Source organism: Chelonoidis abingdonii, chromosome 3, assembly GCF_003597395.2.
Source record: "Chelonoidis abingdonii isolate Lonesome George chromosome 3, CheloAbing_2.0, whole genome shotgun sequence".
NCBI classification, from domain to species: Eukaryota; Metazoa; Chordata; order Testudines; family Testudinidae; genus Chelonoidis; species Chelonoidis abingdonii.
This window is the reverse complement of record NC_133771.1, coordinates 113,296,854-113,320,715: the sequence shown is the minus strand read 5'-3', so window position 1 is coordinate 113,320,715 and position 23,862 is coordinate 113,296,854. Positions and strand designations below refer to the sequence as shown.

The 23,862-nt window shown below is 38.9% G+C and overlaps 1 protein-coding gene across 6 annotated transcripts in view; it reads right to left on the bottom strand.

Moving 5' to 3' along the window:
* PHACTR2 (phosphatase and actin regulator 2) overlaps positions 1-23,862 on the bottom strand; it is a 209,135-nt gene that overhangs the window by 53,600 nt on the left and 131,673 nt on the right. For all 6 annotated transcript variants that reach the window (XM_032794767.2, XM_075064009.1, XM_075064011.1 and 3 more), the window contains exons 2-3: positions 19,454-19,621; positions 3,166-3,246 (exon numbers count right to left, since the gene is read on the bottom strand). In XM_032794767.2, coding sequence (XP_032650658.1) covers positions 3,166-3,246; positions 19,454-19,621 — 249 coding nt within the window. The remainder of the gene's footprint in view (positions 1-3,165; positions 3,247-19,453; positions 19,622-23,862) is intronic.

The window sequence follows — 23,862 nt, the reverse complement described above, 5'->3', positions numbered from 1 at the left end:
ACTATGGTTTCCTCAATCCTCTTAAGAACCTTCCCTTAAGACACACATCCGCCCTCCAGTACATCTTGCTCCTCACTCTTTGCCTCCAAACACCTGGAGGATGTTATCTACTTATGCTGTCCTTGACTAACTACAATCTCATTTCCACTCCTCCACTTCTATCCTTACTAAGATCATCAACAATATTCTTTCTGGTCATTTCTGAGACCTTCTCTTTTACCTTTCTTCTCAGGTGTCTGCTGCCTTTCCCCTCCTACTAAATTCTCTCCCTACTAAGATTCTATTACTCTTTCTATCTCAGTTCTCTTCTTCTGTCTCCAAATGCTGTTTTGTTGACTTTTTCAATAGCTCCCTTTCCTCCCCCTGCTCTGCTGGAGACTTGTGGCATTCAGTTCTTAGCCTACCCTGCCTTCCCTTTATTTCATCCTCTTACATAGCTTTTCTTACCATCCTTATGAATCTCAAATCTTGGTCTTTATCCTTGATCTCTCCCATTGTTCAGTCTTATGACTCTGATTCTATCATTCTGGCTATCGAGACACTAGCTCCCACTCAACTTGATAAAAATAGAACTCCACTTTCTTAAATTCTTCTCCCTTCCTTGTTCATTACTGCTGATAATTCCACAATCTTCGTTTTCACCATGCTGTCACAGTTGACTCTGTCTCACCTTCAGTCCCTCTTACACTGAGACTGTCACAAAAACCCATCCTTTCCTCTCCACCTCCAAAGTTAAATACCTTCCCCCACAGGCTGTTCACCTGCTGCCTTCACTGCTATAAACTTGTCCTCGCTGGCCTCACCACTTCCCCCCTCACTCTTTAAGCTACATAAAATGCCCTCACCAAAATTATCTCCCTCACTGATTGCCCTTATCATGGCTCTCACTCACCACCACCACCTTCCACATCTGGTTCAGGCTTCTCATTCTCACCTTCAAGACCTGGCAATTCCTTTAACCTGTCTACATCTCTGTGCTCATCCCTTCCTCTTCTCCATCCTGCATAACTATTTCCTTCCTTCCAACTTTTACTCTCCTGTCTTTGTATGCCTTCTTTCTCAGAGCATCAAGCGTCTACCCTGTCTTCTTTTAGATTGCTCTTTAAAACATACATGCTTATCACATGTAAAGCAAGAAGCGTTCTAGGAAGCATAGAAATGGACAGATGCCCCTTCTTAAACAAAGGAGAAAATATTTCACCTTCCCATCCTTTTCTCTTTTTGTACTAACCCAGTCTGAATGGGAATTTAATGTGCATTACAACAGAATACGAGTACTCTGGGGTGGGGGAAGGAAGGCCAAAGAAATAACTCCCTTTGTATGTCTATTTTTAGCTTATTTATCTTAATTCTGGTTCTAATCAAAGATAGAGATTAAAACATTGCAGTTACTGCCGTTTCCCACCAAAATGCAATTTACAAACGTCAATCAACTAAGCCTCACAGCACCACAAAAGATGTATTTTTAAAAAATCAGTTTTACAGATGAGTAAACTGATGCACAGAGCAATTAAGTTCCTTGCCCTAAGCCACAGAGCAAGACAGTAGCAAAAACAAGCTTGAAACCCAGATGTGCTCAGTGTCATGCTCTGATACACACACACACTGCAATGGTGTCAAAAGACACACCTCAGCACTAGCAGGTACAAAAATAACCCCATTTCTAAATATGAATGTATATGAAGCTGCAGGGAGTATAAATATTAAGCTATCCCTGACTTCACATCTAACATTCACTACCCTGATTCTTTGGGTCAGTCAGAATAAAACTTTTTTTTTTTTCATGGAAATCTATTTTTAGAAATATTATCAGAAACTGTCCTCTAAGACTTTTATATTTCACTAGATTCTTAGTCAGTTCCTTTTACTGTTGTCTTTTTAGTCTTCATGACAAATGGATTCATTTTAGGAGATGGACAAGCATTGCAATTACTAAAATTATATTAGACTAAGATTTTATTAGATGTAGACTTTTTTTTTAATTAAATCAAGAATAGTACAAACACTACCACTGTGAATAGCAGAAACAAACAACATTTTAGAGAGAGATGTGCATACTGATGAAAACCTTCAGGTATAATTAGAGTGACCAGATAGCAAGCATGAAAAATCAGGACAGGGTGTGGGGGGTAATAGGAGCCCATATTAAAAAAAGCCCCAAATATCGGCACTGTCCCTATAGAATTAGGATATCTAGTCACCCTAGGTATAATTGGACTTAGGTAACAATGCTTTACACATTCTTTACATAATACATATTGCTATGTTTACCATTTACTAAACTTGTGTTTTTAAACAAAGGGAGTTTTCCTCAAAGCTCTTTATGCCTCTGTTATTTGAATGTAGCGTGTGTGACGGTGGTGGCGTGTGTGAGATCCTACACCTGCTACCTCTCAATATTGAAAACACCAGCTGTTGAGTTGCTTGCTTTGGTTTACACTTGTGACACAGAGTATTTCTACTCTGCAATTAGACACCCGTGTCTGGCCTGTGTCAGCTGATTTGGACTCACAGGGCTCAGGCTAAGAGGCTTTTTAATTGCCATGTAGACATTTGGGCTTGGGCTGCACTCTGAGCTGTGGAACCCCTTCCCACACCTCGCACGGTCCTAGAGCCTGTGCTCCAGCTTCAGCTCTAATGTCTATATCACAATTAAACAGCCCCTTAGTCTGAGTCAGCTGGCATGGGCCAGCCATGAGTTTTTAAGTGCAGTGTAGACATACCCCAGCTGGTAAGTGGCAGGGCCCCGAAGCCTTTAGCTTTCTCATCCATAATCGCCATATCACCCTCCAGCTGTTTTGGAAAGAACTGCTCAATTCAAAATATCCTCTGAATCACTGATTCCAAAAAATAACAATAAATACTTGGCACTTTTCATCTGCAGATCTCAATCTGCTTTACAAAAGTGTTAAGTATTCCAGAGACCTCAGAAAGGTTACGTAACTTGTCCAAGAATACACAGCAAGTCAGCAGCAGAACCAGGAACAAACTCCAGGTCTTCATACTCCAAGTTTGGTGCCCTATCCACTTGGTCAAACTGTCTCTCCCACTTGCTGCCAGTGTTTTGCCAAATCTGCCTTTTTACAGCTGGATAGCAGATATTCATTATAAAATGGAACAACATGATAATGTCCATGCTTAGAGTTTAAGATCTAAATTTATCACCTTGCTCAGGCATTTCCTTCAGAACACCCTTTCTTATCAGCTCTTCTCTACTTTGTCTTGTGGAAATCTTCCTTTCCAACACTTAGAAAAAAAGAAAGCACAGTTAAGAATACATCCATTCTGGTACTGAACGTAAAATTCAAACAAAACAAACAAACAAAAAAACACTTTGCACACTCCTTGATTTTGCTGGAGAAGAAGGCTATTTTTTCAGATCTCATACACTGGGAAATATTCTTTATTTTATTAGTCAGAGAGTAACCAATATCCTCAGTAACAATGTTGCTTAGCATAACCTGTGCGATGCGGTAACTGTATGGGAAAAACAGCTTTAAAAGAAGTTAATATGGCCTGTTACAAACAGAAACAAAATAATCATTTGGGCTGGTTGTCACAGCAAAAAAGATGCAACATCATGTTTTCAGGTTGGGGAAAAAAATCATGGCATACGTTTTAATTAAGTTTATTTTTCATTAAAAATAAATAGCTTTGTAGTAATTTAAGAACATATAAAGTTAGCAACATACCCACACAAACAAAACGCACACCATAATAGAGCATAGGGTAAAAATTGATTGAAACATCTTGGTAACAGCAGACAGTGCAAGGTGAGAGAGACCAGGAATGAAATTTTCAAAAGCACCTAACTGACTTATATGCCTCAATTTTATTTTTAAAAGTGCCAGGCACTTACAGCCAGATTTTCAAAGCAGATAGCATCTACTGGGATTTTCAAGAGCACTTGGGCACCTACTGCAATTGAAATCAAATTAATTAGGTGCCTTTGGAAAATCCCACTAGACACCTATCTGCATCTTTAGGTGACTAAATACCTTTGGAAATCTGGTCCTTTGAAATCCTAGGTCTCACTGAAAGTCAATGGGACTTAGGCACATAGGAGTCTAAGTCACTTTTGAAAACAGAACTTAGATTCTTTTGAAATTCACAAAAATCATGGCCATGACAAACATACAGACTAATGCCCAGTTCTTGCAAAGAGATGTGTGTTGGTGAACACTTATGCCTCTGGAGAGTACCATTAAAGTCAATGGACATGACAAAGAAATAAAGGCCCACCTGTGCACATACTATTGAAAGATTGGGGTCTTAACCATCATAAACAATCAGGTTTATTTATGATGATAGTACTGCACTGAATGTATCATCCTATCAGAGGGGTAGGCAACCTATGGTACGCGTGCCAAAGGCAGCACGCAAGCTGATTTTCAGTGGCACTCATGCTGCTCAGGTCCTGGTCACCGGTCCAGGGGGCTCTGCATTTTAATTTAATTTTAAATGAAGTTTCTTAAACATTTTAAAAACCTTATTTACTTTACATACAACAATAGTTTAGTTCTATATCATAGACTTATAGAAAGAGACCTTCTAAAAACGTTAAGATGTATTACCGGCACGCAAAACCTTAAATTAGAGTGATTAAATGAAGACTCGGCACACCACTTCTGAAAGGTTGCCGACCCCTGATCTATCACATAGGTTCCAGGGATAATAAAGAAGATAGGTGGTAAACTGCTTACTTGTTTTACTAATAACAATTTAGATTAAAATAAAATTCTTGCAGTTTTCAAAATCTAATTCACTTAGTTCTTACCATTTATGTTTACTGTTTCCTTTTTGCATTTCACTTGCCGTGGACAGTGAAAGTGGATTGATCAGTATCCTTTTCTGCTTACAAGGCCTGATCCACTCTCCACTGAAATCAATAGCATTCTTTCCACTGACTTCAGTAGGCACTGGATTAGACCCATAATCTGGTTTTACTCTCCAGTTTTCATGATGATGTTTTTCCAATGCTACTGGGTAACACTTGAATTAAAAATTATTTTAAATGAAAAATAAAAAGAACCATGAAACACTTCTTTTCATATTAGGATGCAACTCTTTACACTTTCAAAGCACTATACTACCATTACTACACATTACTACCTAGAAGATAAGGTGATAAATAACAGGTAGCATGGATTTGTCAAGAACAAATCGAGTCAAACCAACGTGATAGCTTTCTTTGACAGTGTAACAAGCATTATAGATATGACGGAAGTGGTAGATGTGGTATATCTTGACTTTAGTAAGGCTTTTGATACTGTCTCACATGACCATCTCACAAACAAAAACATAGAGAAATACAACCTAGATGGAGCTACTATAAGGTGGGTGCATAGCTGGTTGGAAAATCATTCCCAGAGAGCAGTTATCAGTGGTTCACAGTCATGCTGGAAGGGCATAATGAGTGGGATCCCGCAGGGATTGGTTTTGGGTGCGGTTCTGTTCAATATCTTCATCAATGATTTAGATAATGGCATAGAGAGTACACTTATAAAGTTTACGGATGATAGCAAGCTGGGAGGGGTTGCAAGTGCTTTGGAGGATAGGATTAAAATTCAAAATGATCTGGACAAACTGGAGAAATGGTCTGAAGTAAATAGGATGAAATTCAATAAGGACAAATGTAAAGCACTCCACTTAGGAAGGAACAATCAGTTGCACACATATAAAATGGGAAATTACTGCCTAGGTAGGAATACTGCGGAAAGGGATCTGGGGGTCATAGTGGATCACAAGCTAAATGAGAGTCAACAGTGTAACACTGTTGCAAAAAAAGCAAACATCATTCTGAGATGTATTAGGAGGAGTATTGTAAGCAAGACACAAGAAGTAATTCTTCCACTCTACTCCGCACTGATTTAGGCCTCAACTGGAGTATTGTGTCCAGTTCTGGGTGCCCAGCATTTCAAGGAAAGATGTGGACAAATTGAAGAAAGTCCAGAGAAGAGCAACAAAAATGATTAAAGGTCTAGAAAACATGACCTATGAGGGAAGATTGAAAAACAAATGGGTTTGTTTCGTTTAGAGAAGAGAAGACTGAGAGGGACATGATAACAGTTTCAAGTACATAAAAGTTGTTACAAAGAGGAGGTAGAAAAATTGTTCTTAACCTCTGAGGAAGGACAAGCAACAATGGCTTAAATTGCAGCAAGGGAGGTTTAGGTTGGTCATAGGGAAACGTTCCTAACTGTCAGAGTGGTTAAACACTGGAATAAATTGCCTAGGGAGGTTGTAGACTCTCCATCATTGGGGATTTTTAAGAGCAGGTTGGACAAACACCTGTCAGGGATGGTCTAAATAATACTTAGTCCTGCCTTGAGTGCAGGGGACTGGACTAGATGACCTCTCAAAATCCCTTCCAGTTCTATGAGTCTATCATTATGTAAGCTTCACGGCACCCCTTAAATATATTTATCCCTATCTTACAGACTGGGAAATTCATGCATAAGGAGGCTATGGTCTTGATCCTTCATCATTCCTAGTATTAGCTGACAGTGTTTTAAAAATTACTTTAAAGAAATTATAATCTGTTAGCCCAGCATGATAATATAATTTTCTCAGTTTACTTGATTCTTGGAAAGAACATTAGAAATCACGTTACTATTTGCTATTAATTTAGTTCCTATGAACAAAAAAGGTTGCATAACAAATACATCTAACCAAGATTCTCTCTCTTGTGTAAGAGGTATATTATGTCTACTTATGTTATCTTAATATGAAGAGACACCAGCATCAAATAAGGTTGAATCTTAATAATAATTTATGGCATATCACAGATATTAGATTATACATTACACTGCATTTCACAATCCAATATTTTCAAAAAGTAAATGCACTTCTGCTAGAATTCATTCACTTACGACAATAATTAAATCCAAAAAAACTATGTTAGAAGACTGTTAAGAATGCAGAAGTCAAGCACTCAGAAGTTAGGAAATGCCAGAACTAAGGTTGCCTGTGCCTTAATTCAGCCCCCTTGTGCCTATGCACTATGACAAAACCTTTCATTACATGATCACATGCTATTTTTTCCATAAGATCTCTGCCTCATTCAGTGCCTGGGATGAATGGTGCTCACTGAACAAGTGGTTGTTGTTTCTTTTTCTTTTAATCCTTACTATTCAATGTGTGGCCCCAAGCCTTGTTTTCTGCACACCATTCAAACACTGCTCTGAAAATTACTGATTTCCTCCTGGGCATTTCTATGGTGATCTCACCACAGAATCTGAGCGCTTCACAAATATTAATGATGTTACCTTCACAACACCCCTGTGAGGTCAGATGGTATGATTGTCCTCATCTGTAAAATGAGGAAGAGAGAACAAGGCCAGAACTGTCAAAAGAATTCACTGATTTTGAGAGACATTTTTGAATGTAACTTCCTAAGTTTAAATATGCAGACTGAAAAAAACAGAAACTTTGTCATGTGGAACCCTGTTGACACACACATGGTTCATCAGCAGAGTCGGAATCTTTAGATGCATTCACAGACTTCCACCATTAGAGCTAAGGGAGTTACTGATAGAGGTATCAGGATGTCGTCTATGTGGCCCAGGCACTAGAGGTGGCAGAATGAAACGCACTTTCCCAGTTGGTTTTGCTATTTGCTGGTAGCAGAGAAATATCAAGACAAAAATCTCCTCAGTTTGAGTCAAGATTGTGGAAGGCGGGCATGGTCTAATGGTTATAAACCATTTTTCCCCCTCGCTAGCTTCTGCCCCTGGCCCCCCCTGCTCCTATCCTACTTCCTACCCTAGTTCTTACTCCTGTCTTCCTCCCCTCTGGTTCATTCAGCTGGCTCCTACTCCCCTCTACTCATTTTCCCTCTTCTGATCCCCCTTACATTCATCCTCCTGCACGTGTCTTTCCACTCCTCATCCCTGCCCCTCTACATGCTGCTTCTATCCTCCCCTATGCTATTTCCCTCCCTCATGCTCCTGCTCCCTATTTCTCAGCTCTTGCTCCTGCCTGCACCCCACTTCTCTCACCCCTCTGTATGCTAATCAGGTTTCTTCCACCTCTTCCATGCTGCCTGGCTGCTAGTGTAGCTCAGTTGCTCTGTGGGGATGGCATAAATCCAGTTCAACTGCCACACAAGGATTTAATAGGCAGCAGGTTTAAAGCAAACAATTAAAGGAAGTATTTCTTCACACAATCCACAGTCAACCTGTGGAACTCCTTGCCAGAGGATGTTGTGAAGGCCAAGACTATAAAAGGGTTAAAAAAAGAACTAGATAAGTTTATGGAAGATAGACCTATCAATGACTATTAGCCAGGATGGCCAGGGATGGTGTCCCTAGCCTCTATTTGCCAGAAGTTGGGAATGGGCAACAGGGGATGGATCACTTGATGATTACCTGTTCTGTTCATTCCCTCTGGGCACCTGGGATGGGCTACTGTTGGAAGACTGGATACAGGGCTAGATGGACCTTTCATCTCACTCAGTAGGGCAGTTCTTATGTTCTTATTGTGAGAGGATGGAGCATGCTCAGTCAATGTACCTGCCCAATTTCAAGCATATGCGAACTTCAATTTTCAGGGGCTTATAATTTGGCCAAATTTGGCTGGTTTTTAATGGGATAATAAACATTCCTGACACCAGAGCGACTGCTCCCCCCTCCACCCGCCAACACACCAAATTTCAGGTTCATACTCCAAATCAAAAAGATGCTAGAACTTCTCAATGGATAGTTGTACGATTTTTTTTTAAATGTGGGCAAAATAATATATATTTTCCCTAATCTCATTCTCAGAAATGGCTGAATTGTTTTTGGGTGAAATTTAAAACAAAAACAAAAAGCCCTCACACAACTTGGACTGAGTCAGATACCAACCATGGAAAATTTGAGCCCAAAACAGCTTAAGATTATAAATAACCAAAAATAGTGGTCTTGTAATGGAACGTGTTAGGCAGCTAAACTATAGGCTATGCGATAGATGCTGCTTATAATACACCAAGGGAATATGGACACAACTAGAAGTCTCATCCATGCCTGAGCATTTTCTGTCTTGATTACAACAAGGCTTCCCTGATACTCAGTATATAAAAAATGCAGTGGCTAAAATTATAGAACCATTAAAATGTAGGGCTGGCAGGGACATCAAGAGGTCATCAACCCAGCACCCCGCGCTGAAGCAGGACCAAGTAAAACCTATACTTGACAGGTGTTTGTTCAACTTATTCTTAAAAACCTCCAGTGAGGGTAATTTCACAACTTCCCTTAGAAGCCTATTCCAGCACTTAATTGCCCGTACAGTTAGAAAGTTTTTCCTAATATTGATCCTGAATCTTTCTTGTGGTAGATTAAGCCATTGCTTTTTGTCTCCAGACATGGAGAACAGTCGATCACTGTTCTCTTTATAACAGCTCTTAACATATTTGAAGAGTGAGAGGAAATCTGATAACATTAAGTCTTCTTCTTAAGATTAAACATGCCCATTTTTTTTAACCTCTCCTCATAGGTCAGGTTTTCTCACCCTTTTATCATTTTTGTTGCTTTCCTCTGGACTCTCTCCAATTTGTCCACATCCTTCCTAAAGTGTGATGCCTAGAACTGGACACAGTACTCCAGTTGAGGCCTCACCAGTACCAAACAGATTAGGACAATTATCTCCGGTATCTTAAATGAAATCCTCTAGAATATTAGCCTTTTTCACAACTATATCACATTGTTGACTCTCATTCAGTTTGTGATCCACTATAACCTTTATTCCTTGCCTGTTGATTTAACCATGTTGTCCCCACTCACACCTTTCAACACTTATGTTGGGTCTACAAGGTGAATTTAAGAAATTTAAGCTGAATGTAGTGAAGGAGAAAGAGCCAGCAGAACTATCCCCGCCTACTCCACTATCATCACCAGCCTCAGTGAACCATTCAGCTGATCCTGCCACAAGCATTTCTGTATCTTTAGTCATGCTGTCTCCCATGTTTGAAATGTCTCCCTTTTCTGATTTTCCAAGCTACCACCTTCTCCTCATTCAGAAAGGTCATAATATGAAACACTATCCTTGCAAATGCTTTTAAACTTAACCACCAGGATGTGCACGTGACTAGCTAAGTGACCACTGGATCTTACTGCTGTTACCTGTGTTCTCCCTTAGATCCCTTCTGTACTGTTTTTAATCCCCACCCCATGCACCATGTCTGATACTAAAGCCCCAGTCTTGCAAAGGGATCTGCCCTTGTAGACCTTTACACTTAGTTGGAGTCCTGTTGAAATCTAAAGGACCCCAAGCGGCACAGGGGTCCACATCACTGAATCTCTTTCCAGGTTCAGTGCTTTAAATTATACTGTTTTTGGGGACAAGATACCAGGGCTTTCTACCTGTACTGTAAGCCACTTAGCCCATTTTCTGGAAGCTGTAATGCAAACCACAATAATTCTTCTATATCAAATTCAATTAAAAACAATATTAATGTGCAACAGATATGGCAATATACAGAATTTTAATATAGCATGTTTTATATACTCACGCAGTACAACTAAATCAGTGTTGTTTGCTAGTCTAACTGACCTTGTTAACAATATTCATGTAAGTCTAATAAGAACTGGCCGTAGAGGTGAGATCTTTATAGCACAGTTGCCTTTTACTTGATATTATGATCCTTGTGGTTTTATAGAAACGTAAACTCAGTTTGGAGCTCTAGTAAACTAGACAGCATTGTGCTCCATACTCATGTTATGAAATGCAACCAATTCCATAAGCACAATGTGCTTGCCTGTTAAGAAATCCTAATGTGATAACAAACTCTGTTCCCAGAGGCCCTCCGCCAGCAAGTTCAAAAATCTTAGGGTGAAATCCTGGCCAAGCTGAAGTCAATGGCAAAATTTTCACCGATTTCAGTGAGGCCAAGGCTTCATCCTTAGACAGGAAAGGTTTGGTTTTGTGAGACAGTGCGTGAAAATAACGCATTTTGTGTAAGCCTAATTCTGCAATCCCCATTCACCCCAGTAAACCCTACTCGTGCAAGGGATTCCACTGACTACTCTATTTTTTGCAGTAGCCCAATTCAACATAGGACTTACTTTTCATGGAAAGGTGAAGAATCAACTTTATTTATTTATTGCAAAAAGAATGCTTTGTGTCATTCACTAACCATAAGCCTCAAGCGGTCTTAAAATCCCCATTCTTCCATTTAAAAAGTAATCTGAGAGCCTAGCTACCTGCCAATTTTTTGTTTTGGTCTTTCCAAGATGAGCTCCAGCTGATTCTGATTTAGTTTTGAATTTTTCTCTGGGCTTAATCCTGATCTAATCAGGCTAAAAATGGTTTCTGGCCCCAATTCCATACACTCTGACCATGGGACTTTGAAGTGGCAGCTGCTTCATGCCAAGATAAAAACTTCTACCTTCTTTTCCTCTACAGCAAATAGACACAGAGAGGAAAAATCTTGAGTTGATGCCATTCACAGTTTGTTTTTAAATTATTTTAAAAGCCCTTTATATAGAAAGTGCACAACTGGGTTCACAGTGAATGGATTTTATGAGATACAGCATGGAAAATATGTTGCTAACGGGAAAAATTCCAACCATCATTCCCACATCAGTACAAATATTTCCATATCTGGTTCTCCATCTTTTTAAATATTTGCACCATATGTTATGTAGATTTTTCAGCTCTTAGCACAATACAATTCACTGAAGATTTTGTAAGAAAACTCCATGGTACAGCCTGGTTAAGCCTATTTCAAAGGACTGATCCAAAGCCCAGTGAAGTCTCTCTGACATTCTGTTTTCTGACTGAAAAGAAAAGTCTTCTTCCTATACACATTTACCAGGGTAGGATATTTGTTAGGCCTTTAAGAGAACAAGCTAAGAACAGGACAATAATTCTGCTAACAATCTTAGGCCAGGTGCTACCTTTATGGCTGTAATACCCACACACACCTCTGTCCAAAACACAGGTAGATTTCCCCTCCCAACTGTTTGGGGAAGAGGCCTTTCTGCCCTGCACCTGTGACCTCCCTGCTCCTTTTCCATCATAGGTCAGCAGGTAATGTCTTTCCTGCTGTATTAATTGGTGGGGCAACAAGAGTCTCCTGCTTAGCAAATGCAACTTTTTAACTTCTGCTTGTCCTGGGAATCTCTGTTCAGTAGGTATAAGGATGAACTTTTTATCTCCAGGAAGCAGCTTGTGACAGGATGCATTCAGCCCAAATGGGGTTTCACTTCAAACCCCCCACTTTAAGGGGGAGTACTATAGAATTTAATATGTGTCTATAAAAGTTACTCTACATATTTAGAGAATTTAAGAGCAAATCAATACTTTCCTATAGGTCTTCTGTGTGTGTGTACGTCTTGACAACAAGCTCCATAGTAGATAAGAATATTTCTTTAACGCAGTTAACTTCAGTGATTGGCGCCTGGTCCTGAGCACTCAGGTTAGCCTAGCCTGGGTGGGAGCAGCCACACTGCTAAGCCCTAGCCGAGTTACTAGGTCCTTACTGGTGCTGTGCTCATCTACATGTGTTGCTAGAACTTCTGCCTAGGGTTCTTTGTGCTGCAGTAAGTGAATTGTGGGGGAACTTGTCCGTCCTTCTGGGCACACAGGGAGAAATGTGGGAAAGCACTGGAGTGATTTAGCTTGTGTCCTTACTTCAGACTGGATGGGTTACCAGCCCGAGTGATGGCAACATCTGAGTTCTAGCCTGCAGCTTTCAGACAAACCAGCTAGCCCAGATTGAAAGCACCACTACACTCAGCTGACGAGGTTTTGTATGTAGACAGGAGGGATGTTAGGGACAACAGTTGAGTGAGAGCCTGAGATATCTGTGCAGTGAAGAGAGACCCTAAGATTCTTCAGTGTAAGGAGATGTGGCAGCACTTAGGAACAAAGTAATTAATGTTAAACAGTTCAATAACACTTTACATTTTCAAAGTGCAGTACAAATAACAGAATGGATTTAAAATGGTAGGTTTAGACATGCTAGCATTGTCTCTAACTCCTTTCTTTTGTGTATTTGTTTGACTGTTACTGCTATCTGAGTGGTTGGAGGAGGAGAGGTTTGCAATCCTATTTTTCCCTACTGACATTTCTTTAAACAACAGTGTGCCTGAGCCACAAAGTTCAGCTCTAAATTTGGTTCTAAATTTTCCCATATTCCATTCCAGAGGTTTATTTGGGCACATCACTATTAAAAATCTTAAAGAAAAGGGAAAAAATAAGAATATCTTGTCAATGGATCAATTTATGTGAATCAGAGTGGAGTGTTTTCTTGATAGGGCTCTGATGGAGGCAGTTTGGCATGGGGGCACCTCTCTTAATGTACTATCTTGTTGTCCAGAATCTCAGCTTCCTTTTTTTTTTTTTTTAAACAAAGCAAGTCTCTCTAGCTGTTGTGGTTGTGAAGAAAACCTCAAAAATGTAATTGATGCAGAAATGTTTTCCTGAGCCTGGAACAATATCTCTAAGATGTGAAAGGGCCCAGTCATCACAAGGAAGTGTTAATTCAGATGCCTAGTGATAATTTAAATGTTCTGATCGTTAACTAGTTCATTCCTCATGCAAAAAAACAAAAATATCACAAATCTGTGCAATTTACTATGAGTGAATATTCATTTTGGTATCATGTGTGGTTAGCATTTGAGACATTATCACCCCTCATTTTCTGCCCCAAATCAAGAAGCCAAGCTTAAGGACTGTAGCAGATCCAAGGGGCATAATCAAGCAATTCCAAGGGGGACTCAAGCTGAAAGAGCCCAGAGATCATGCACGGTCATATTTTGACATTTCCACAATGTACTGTGAGCAGCATCTCATTTTGGTAATTGGCAAGGGTGTACCTTATTTTGTACGCAGAAGTTGGAAGAATACCAGCACCAGTTTCTCCTCAATTCAACCCCTGCTTCTTGATATGTTTTGTGCTGTGAAAATATATTTGCAGACAGTAACAAACCTAGAAGACTATGTTGTGTATATTTAAAGATGTGCACTATTTGATTATTTAGTGCTGCTTAATCAGGCAAACACCAACAGAATCCAATGAGAGTTTTGCCTGAGTAAGGACAATAAGATAGGGTCACTACGTGATCTAGATTTGCTACCTTATGATTATAGATTTATTAAAATTGTATGCATATTATAAAATGTTTTATTCATGTAGAAGGAAGTGTATTTCCTTTACACTTTCTTTCTTAAAGTTAAATATTTCAGGCCAGATTTTCCAAAGTTCACACCATTTTTTGTGAACCTAACTTAACAACACACAAGCTACAGTACTGTACACGTGCAGTATTGCAAAACCCAAGCATTCAAAATCATGAGTCAGACTCCCAAAAATCATGGAGTGTATTAAATTCAACTTTTTAAAAAATTGGGGTTCTTTTAACTTTTTTGAGCTTTCCAAGTTCACATTTTCAAGCTTTTATCTGCAACCAAGAGAGCTAATAACTTAAATTTTCTTTAAAGTAAAAGCTGAGAGTCTCAGGTAATAACATGACTCCAGGAGCTCGGGCTTTAAAAAAACCGGTAAATATTGTGAACATTGGCAACAATGCATTTCTGTGCATATGTTCATTACAAATAAATAAAATACACACATTTGTGTACAAATACATACAAAAAATACATTGAAAAATCTGGGATTTGATTCTCCATTCTAACATAATGGTGTAATCGCATAGAGGCAAATGGAATTTCACAGTCATAACATCAATGAAATAGAGTGGAGAATCAGGCCCTTAGTCTTTAATTAAAATAGAATATATGTACTCACTAGGAAAAGTAAAAAAATTAACCAGTCTACTAAATATTAAAACAAATACCACAAGTTCCTGGGTCTGCTTTTTACAACGTTAACTTCATTTTCTAGGATATGCAGAGAATTTTCTCTATTGGCACTTTGTGAACAAGAGAGCCACTGAAATATTATAAATTGTATAACCCAACACTTTAGAAAAACCATTCGCTTTTAGCATTATTTCTGGTAAACATTCAGTAAAAAAAAAAAAATGACCTGAATGCTGTATACTGGCTTGAATTGCTTATTGTCAAGGATTGTAGTAGGAGGCTTAGCCAAATGCCAAGTCAAGATAATGAAATAAAAATTAACAAAAAAGACAACTCTGGACCATTTCTGAAAAATTCTATGCACCTGAAAGTCCTTTTGGGAGTGGAGGAAACTTATTTCAGGCGGTGCTTTACAGTCAGGTCCACTATTTGGTTGTGGCTAATAAAGGCAAGTTAATAGGGAAGTTCAGCTGCCAGCCTTGACACTGAGGGAAAGGGATTTATATCCATGCAGGTGTCAGATCCTAAACTCCTTTCTATTTCTGTCATTCCCCACTACAGGAATCTTTACATTAGCATTGCCTTGTTTGCGTCATTAATTTCCACAGCTCATTAGAAGACACAAAAAGTCTTATAAAATGGATTTGATTAAAACAATGATCCAGTTGACAGAGCTCTCCAACAAGAGCTCTCAGATCCATGTAATTATCTGCTAACACATACCCATGGTCTATACTTCTTCATTACCAACGACATTGTCTGTCTGCCACTTTTTCAATGTAAAATCTCTTAACCTGTATGTGAGTTCTGCCTGTAGAATAGAGATCTATACTGTAATCTGAAGATGAAAAAGTTAAAAAATTGAAATCCTGAAGAGGCAAAAAATTAAACCTAATCTATAATACTGTTTTGGTTTCTCAGACCTGAAGGACTGTACTGTAAAATCACTGCTGAAATGAAGAAAACAGTTTGTATGATTTAAAAGTGTTCCTGGAAAGTGATTCTGCTTTTCACCTCTGCTACACGAATCAAAGCCACACTGCCAGAAGAGAAATCCAAGAGGTGGTCTTTGTAAAAAGATGTTAGTTTATCTATTTCAAACCCTCTCCCTCTGCCCTTAAAAAAAAGTCTGATGGAAAACATTGGGACAAATAAAAGTAATCTCTCTGCAGCCAGTGTGAGCAGAGTATTCAGAATCACAAGTAATGTGCAGAACATGCAAAAGTGTTACAGAATTTAACAGAAAGTGATTTACTTTCCATGTGTTTTTTTGCACCATGATATATGATCCAATAGGGAGTTATCGTCCTTCTACAGAATTCTAAGAATGATTAAAAAACGACTTAAAAGAGATCACCTTGTGTTTTATTATATACGTTCTGTATTTGTACAGCGCCTAACACAATGGGGGTTTATTCCATAACTAGGAATCCTAGCTGCTATGGGAACACAAATCACAAATGATAGATAATAATAAAAACTTTATTAATTTTTATAGTACTCCATACATTTAATTCCTGGGCCATGCCGTAGAATTTTTCCATATGGGGCAAGACAGGCCTTTCAGTCTCACAATGGGCCTAACCACAATATTCCCAATTTTTGAAACCTTTTAAATGTTAATCATAGTTTCCATTTTAAGACAAGTTACAAAGATAACTTCAAAATATAATGCATCTGCCTTACTGGGCTCATCCTTACAAGACTGTCTTTACATGGTAATAGATTACTGTCACTGCCCTCCTGGTCTGGAGTCAAACCACTGGAGTCAAATTAAAGGTTCCATATCCAATTACCCAACATTTGCACATCTAGATCCCTGTGCACTGTGTTTACTGAATGTGATACATGTTTGTGTGGGGTTTTGTTTGCTGGCATATCAATGATATGGGTTTAACATTTTAAGGGATCAGGCAACATTAAAAATAATCTTTGGATTTCTTAATTCCTGCTCGTTAAAGAAAAATGATACTTACATGTAAATACCCCATTTCAACAGTAGCCATCTTACAAACAGCTCTTATGTCACTAGCAAATCAAATACACTTCTATCCCGATAGAATGCTGTCCCCTGAAGCCAAAAAATCTTATCCCATTATAGGTGAAACTCCGTTATATCGAACTTGCTTTGATCTGCCAGAGGGCGCATCTCCACCCCCCTGGAGCTCTGCTTTACTGCGTTATATCCGAATTTGTGTTATACCAGGTCGGGTTATATCGCGGTAGAGGTGTATGACTCAAGATCTGACTAAACAGCCTCTGCTTTCTCTCTCTAGCTGGATCAGAGCGTGGTGTTATGGTTGCTGGTGCCTCAAACTTGTTGCTGTGCCTTTGACAGTAGCCATCTGTCCTAGTTATCAGCAGACTGGACCGATTTTAATGGGACTGTCGTATATCCTGCATGTTGGTTCAGTCTTAAAATATCTCTGAGCAGGTGAAATGTCATCACATTGTAACATCATGTCACGACATTACACAGTTCACAGCCTGGCACATCCCGTCCTGGCAATGCACTCATATATTCAGGGCAGTTCCTAAAAGGCACAATCTATCTCTACATAAACTGGACACAGGAACAAAGAGATGAGTTCCTCCAACTTGGCCACAAAAGGGCAAATTCACCACTGAAATAACTCAGATGAAATAAATGAAGTTAAAGCAAAAATAGTTTTGGCCAAGGTAGATTTGTAGAAATAGAAGTACCCAGACATTAAAATATCCTCTCTTTAATCAGTAAGGTTTGGGGAAAGAATGGTTAGACTGTTTAGATTTTAAAACTGTGTAATTGTTAGGATTAGGTTTTAAGTTACACCCAGTTTAAAGTTTAACTCTAATCATGGGGTAAACAGCTGCTTTGTATTATTTGTTTGATTAAATCCAGAAGTGCCACAGGTCAGGAATTGAAACTTAAAAGTTAGGTGAAGTGAAAATTGATGCAATTATCCTTTACATGAACACAGCAGAATTAGTTATTCAGTATTTAAAATGGTCACTGCTCCATAATAATCTCATTAATATTAATAACTATAGTTGTTAATCAGGCAATAATTACTGACATATACATAGGAACAGAACCTGAATCTGAAATGTTACCTGTAATGTAACTTTAAAACACAATTTTAACCTAAATTTTAATAATATATGGTTTGCTCATTATATCAGCATGATAACTAAGTTACCCCATATCCTAGCTGTACCTTTACCATAGTATAGTGATATTTCTTATTTGAAATAATGGAGTTATTTGAAAGTTGTTTTAAATAACCTATAGGAAAATAGCCTATTACACACTAACAATCAAAGTAATTTAGAAATAAAGGGAAGGTTTGCCCTATTTAGATGAAAGTTTCAGAGGATGATAGGTCTCTGAAATGTCTATGATTCAAGGAACAAGGAAGGCACTTAGAAAAAACATGATACATAGGGGCAAAGTGCATTTCAGGGCCCTTCAAGGGAATGAACTAGTAACTGTAAGAAAAAATAAATAGTGAGCAAATGTCCATTAAATCTTAAAAAACAAACAAAAAGTTCCTATTTCACTCCTTTTCTAGCTGTGTAGCAGAACCTGCAATGTTTTGATGGTGTGAACTCTGGCCCTGGTCCTGAAAACACTTACACCCAAGAGTAACTTTATGCATATATTTCCTCAGTTAGGGACAGAGTTCATGCCATCAAAATATGGCAGACTTTGTTCTACGTGACTATAAATGGAGTGAAATAGGAACTTATTTCTTTTAAGATATATGTCTGACAAGCATCTCATCACCTTGCAGGATCAAGCTTTTGAGGCAAATTCTCTGCCCAACAACTGGCCAGGCAAGACACAGCTTTGATTTGTACTCAGTATTAGGTATTTCCCGTACATAAACTAGAACACGTGAGATTATGAACATGCTTTTGAAAAATATGCGCATAGGCCAACATTTTCAAATATCCACTAATTTTGGGTAATTGAGTTTACAGATATCCATCTTGAGATAGGCTGGGCCTGAGCCAAGTGAATGGGAATCACAGGTCTTAAACACTTTTGAAAAACTGGGCCCCAGGTATCTCAAGTTAGGCCCTCAAAAACTAAGGAAGCTGACTAAGTAGATAGTATTGAAAATGTTAGTCTTAACTTCTGTGCCTCATTTTCCCTATCTGTAAAATGCGACTAATAATACTACTTATCTATCTTGCATGTGAGAATTGATATTCCATTCCTGTAGAGTGGCTTGATACAGAATACAAAATGTTATTTAATTACAGACGTATTAATAGTATGAATTTGTGAAAAATATCTGCTGAGGTACATAGTGTGTATTAAATCAGCTGTTTGCTGATGAGGACTTGGTCACATATTACACATTCTGTCTGGAAGCAGCTACAGAACAAATCGTAGAGTACAGAGTCACTGACTGGTGGGGGAACATTTTACCTGTCCATCCCAGATTTCTCTGGGGAAAGATAGCACATGGCCCCGTGTCCATCAATAAACATATATTTTTAATGTTAAAAGAATATGAAATGTGGTACATAAAAAAAAATTGCTGTTTATTTAGCAAAGTTCTTCGTGACAGAATCAGTTAAGGTATGTCAAATATTGGGCCTAAAACTCTTCACAGTGCCTCAGTACCTTTTGAAGCGTTATTAATGGTCACTTCTGGCCTTAAAAATCGAGCAATCTATGAAAGCAATTTTTACAGTTAACAAATGACCATGCACATACCTGCTGATGTTTCTTTAAATTTGTCACTGGTCTTCTTCTTCCGCCATTTCCAAGGTTTAAAGATTTTGCCAATGGTAGAGAGTTTGCCTTTTCTCTTGAAAGGAGGCGTCTGGGATCCTGGGGTTGGCCCATCAGAATTTGCAACTGAAGCCTTGTCTAATCCATCAACTATATAAGGAAGAAAAGTTAAATGTTACTGAAACAAGCAGGACAGGGAAGTCATATTCTAAATCTAAATCTGCATGCTATTAGATTGCAGAGTACAGTGTGGGTGAACTCTCTTCTGAGTCCAGATTGAGATCGTTTCAGTGGACTCAAAGCAATCATCATTTCGGGCCCCTTTGTTCTATAACTATTCAATAGCCTAGTTAGAACTGGTCAGAACTTTGTTATAAAATATTTCTGATAAAAATATGAACATTTTTTCAACAAAAATATGTGATTTTTCTTCCCCGGTAGCTTGAGAGCCTAGTCAAAACATTTTATTGGGAAAAAAAATCTTACACTGCAAACTGGAACATTTCCCATAGTTAAAATTTTAGCAGAAAAAATAAATAAGTTTTTCACCCAGCTCTAATATTAACAATTCTGGCAATGGAATGGGATACTCAGAAATAGGTCAGTTTGATAGCCTTCATATTCATTAATTCAGTGGAGTCTGTCATAACTAAGGCTTCTTATTAACAAACAGAATTTAACACTAAGCTTTTGGGGCTGAATCCAAAATACCGTAGGCAAATATGCAAACAAAAATTACTGAGTTTGATCAGCAAAGATTTACTGACAATATCAAAGTCAGAGCCAATATTTACCACAAGTAACCTTAATGCTGGGGTTTGTGGACCCAATTAGGAATAACCATGCAGCAGAGGGGGGATGGTATAGAGTTAAATGTATAGTGGCATGAACTTCCCTATGATATCACTTTGAAGTCTATTATTATTTTTTCTTATTACAGTAGAGAATCAGAAGACAACAGGTAGAACATTCTAGCCTGATCCTGCAAACACTTAAATAAGTGCTTAATTACGCTATGTGAGTAGTTTAATTGAAATCAATGGGATTATTTTTGCATATAGAGTTAAGCACATGCGTATTTATGGGAGAATGTCTTCTGTTAGTACTTTGGTTCATTTACATATTCCAGTTATAACTGGTCAAAAACACACTTGATGCCACCACTGACAATAATAATCACAGTCTGCACATCTCAAAGTTCTCTACAAAGGGGAGGGGAGTAGCGCTATCCCCATTTTACTGAGAGTAAAACTGAGGCACAGTACAATTAAGTGCTTAGTTCTAAGGTTGGAAAGTGAGCCAGTGGCAGATCCTGGAAAAGAACCCAGATGACCTTGTGCCCCGTCTACTGCCCCATGCTGCTTCTGGCCCACCACACCAGTATGGACTGTTAAACAAACAGTAATTGCCTGGGAATTTTGATGTTGATCAGATCTATACTTGCCCTAGACTTCAGTATTGACCTTGGATCTTTAAAAAATTCCATGCTGTGGGAGACTTTTTATACACTGAGATCAGCCAATCCGAAGGCAAGAAATATTATTCCCAATATTCTGTAGAAGACACTTGGCCAAACTGATCCCTTGCCCAACTATATTGAAATCTATGGAGTTAAAAGCAAGGATGAATTTGGCTCAATATGTAGCATTTAATCAATAAATCTGAACAAATTAGGCCATAAAAATGCAGAAAATCCTCCAGGGGCAGGAAGATGGAGCAAATAACATAAAAGGGCTTTTCCAGCTTAACTGCTGTTATTTGAACTCTTCAGAATGGTAATTCTATGCTCGGTTTTTATTTACGTGTTATCCTTGGACAAGCGGAGTATTTGTAAAATAGAAAAGCCACTACAGTTGGCTTTAATGAATCTTGCCAGCCTTACCAGACTGTGACTGGCACTTGCATAGGGCCACAGGATGGGAGGACACAAGTGATCGCCCCACTTGGCTATCCCGTGCAGCCAGTCACAGTCTTTCACAGGAGGGATGGCCTTTAAGGAGAGTTGGGCCCACTCATTAGCCAGTGACTAATCAGCTGCCTCCGAGCTGAGGCTGCAGGCTAGAAATTGCTGGAAGATCAGATGGTCCTCATAAAAAGCATTGCTGAATGAGAGCTGCAGGGAGTAGTTAGGCTCCTAAAGGAGTTTCCAGGGCAGAGCAAAGAACCCAGTTTATGACTCTCAGGTGAATGTAACCCTGCAGGAGAAGCTGGGTCAGGGAGGAAGGGGCACAGCGATATGTTAAATAGTCTGAAGAAACAGAACTGAAGTCTTGAAGGAAAGGGACTGGACTCCTGAGGTTAGAGAGTGGTCTTTGGGATATGGGCCAGTGAGTAGCTCCTTGGTTACACAGAGTTAAGTGACTGCAAGGACAGCATCCTTCATACGCCCAAGTCGGCAGGGAGGAGGTACGACTATGGCCCTGCTCTTTTCTTCAATGGCCTTAAAAACAGACTGGGCTCATTCCAGTGAGCAGGCTGCATCATCCGAAAGGATGGTGCAGCCTCTGTAGACTCTCCATGCACTGGAGAGTCTGGGAGAGTCATGGAGAGACTGGGGCTCCAAGAGCGCCCTATAGGACAACATAGTTCTGCACTGCCCCCTACACAAGGCTGTGCCTACAGGGCAACATTTAGCTCTGTAATACAGGTTTACCATCAGCTTTAGCTGGACAAATATCCCTTCTTAATGAGCAACCATTTTTCATACACAAATAAGAACATCAATTTAGCTGCAAATACTATACAGAAAAAACCACAACTTTTGAAAACAGGATTCAAAACCAAATATTTTTGAAGATATATGGAGAAGACTTTCATTTAATAAACTATTGCCCGTGTTCATTCCTTTGTTTTGAAAGCAACCCACCAAAGAACTGGCTGCAACAAACAAGGATGGCCAGACCCTGCAGGCTGTTTCTAGAATTACCCCATGATGAGGTATTTAGAAAAATTTCTGGGCTAAAGAAAACATCAACATTCCAATTCAAAAGCAATAATAAATTAATACATTGAATTTCAAACTAACACACCACCAGGAAGCAAGCTATTTCACAATGAAATTCCAGAGCATTTATGGAGAATTTTTTCCCCATAACTATTTTTCTGCAACTTTGTAACGCTTTGCAGGAAATTAGTGTTTAAGATTTACACTGGTTGCTTTACATATCATGCATCAAAGGGTAAATTTTTATCTCAAAGTGCCCATGGACCTTCTATTAATCACTGTAAACAGTACATTTATGAGTAGGTGCTAAACTCTCCATGACTGGATGTTTGGTTACTTATGTTGCTCTCTCACTTTTACTCTGGAACCTTCGCCTTCTCCCCCATTGTCAAAAAGCCAGTGAGCAACTCATTTGTCTTCGATAACTGTCATTTATGAAGTCTGACGTTAGGATTTTTGACAATACAATATGCCTGGATTTAGTTTGACATCATTTCAATTGTTTACCCCAGCTACAGATTTTTCATCTGAAGGCTTAGGTGGCAAATTCCACTGAATGCAGAAGAAAATGAAAGGCAGTTCATTTTAAATTAAGGAGCTGACAAAATAGTTTTATTATTGGAGAACCAGATGCACTTAAACATTTTTATGCTATTTCACTCAAATTCATTTCTGGAAAAAACAGCAATGCAAGCAAATTCCCTCTGCCCGGCTCTAGTGCAGGAAACACCTAACAATACGCTTAAATCTATTCAGGAAAGCACTTTAGCATATCCTTAAGTGCTTTCCTGAATAGAAGCTCTACTGGGAAATTCTAGAACATGTCTGTTATTAAAGAGCACTTGACAAACATTATGGACACAAAGTGGTTGCCATTAAAAGTCAACTGTTAACCAATGTTACCACACAGCAGTATTTTAGGCCCCGATCCTGCAATGATCTCCACAAGGGTAGATCCCTGGGCTCTCATGGAGCCCCACCAAATTCAGCAGGGTGCTGCATGGGCCCATGGGTTGCCTGTGCAGAGCCACTTGCAAAGTTGGGGTATCCGTTACAGTGGGTAAATGTTGACTTTCAGTGGTGCACACAGTGTGACAGCCATCCGTATTTGTGCATTTCTCTCAGTGATAAGAAAGACACCATTTAAACCGACATTATCAGGGACCTGTCAACCCAGTGAAGTAAAAGATTTAGGAGTATTTACAAGGGAAATCAGTGTTACAAATAAAATTAATCTCTAAACATATTGGCTATTTCAAAGTGCACCAAGCTGAAGTTTGCCATCCTAAGCATTTTCTATTTTGTTAAGATTTGTAAAAGGTCAAATTGTTAAAGATCAATGAAAAGCCTGATTCACCCCTGCACTGGTGATGAGCTAACTGGAGGAACCAAGAAGGGAAGCAATGCACCTCCCTGAGCCTGGTGCTGCCAGCGCACATTAGAGCAC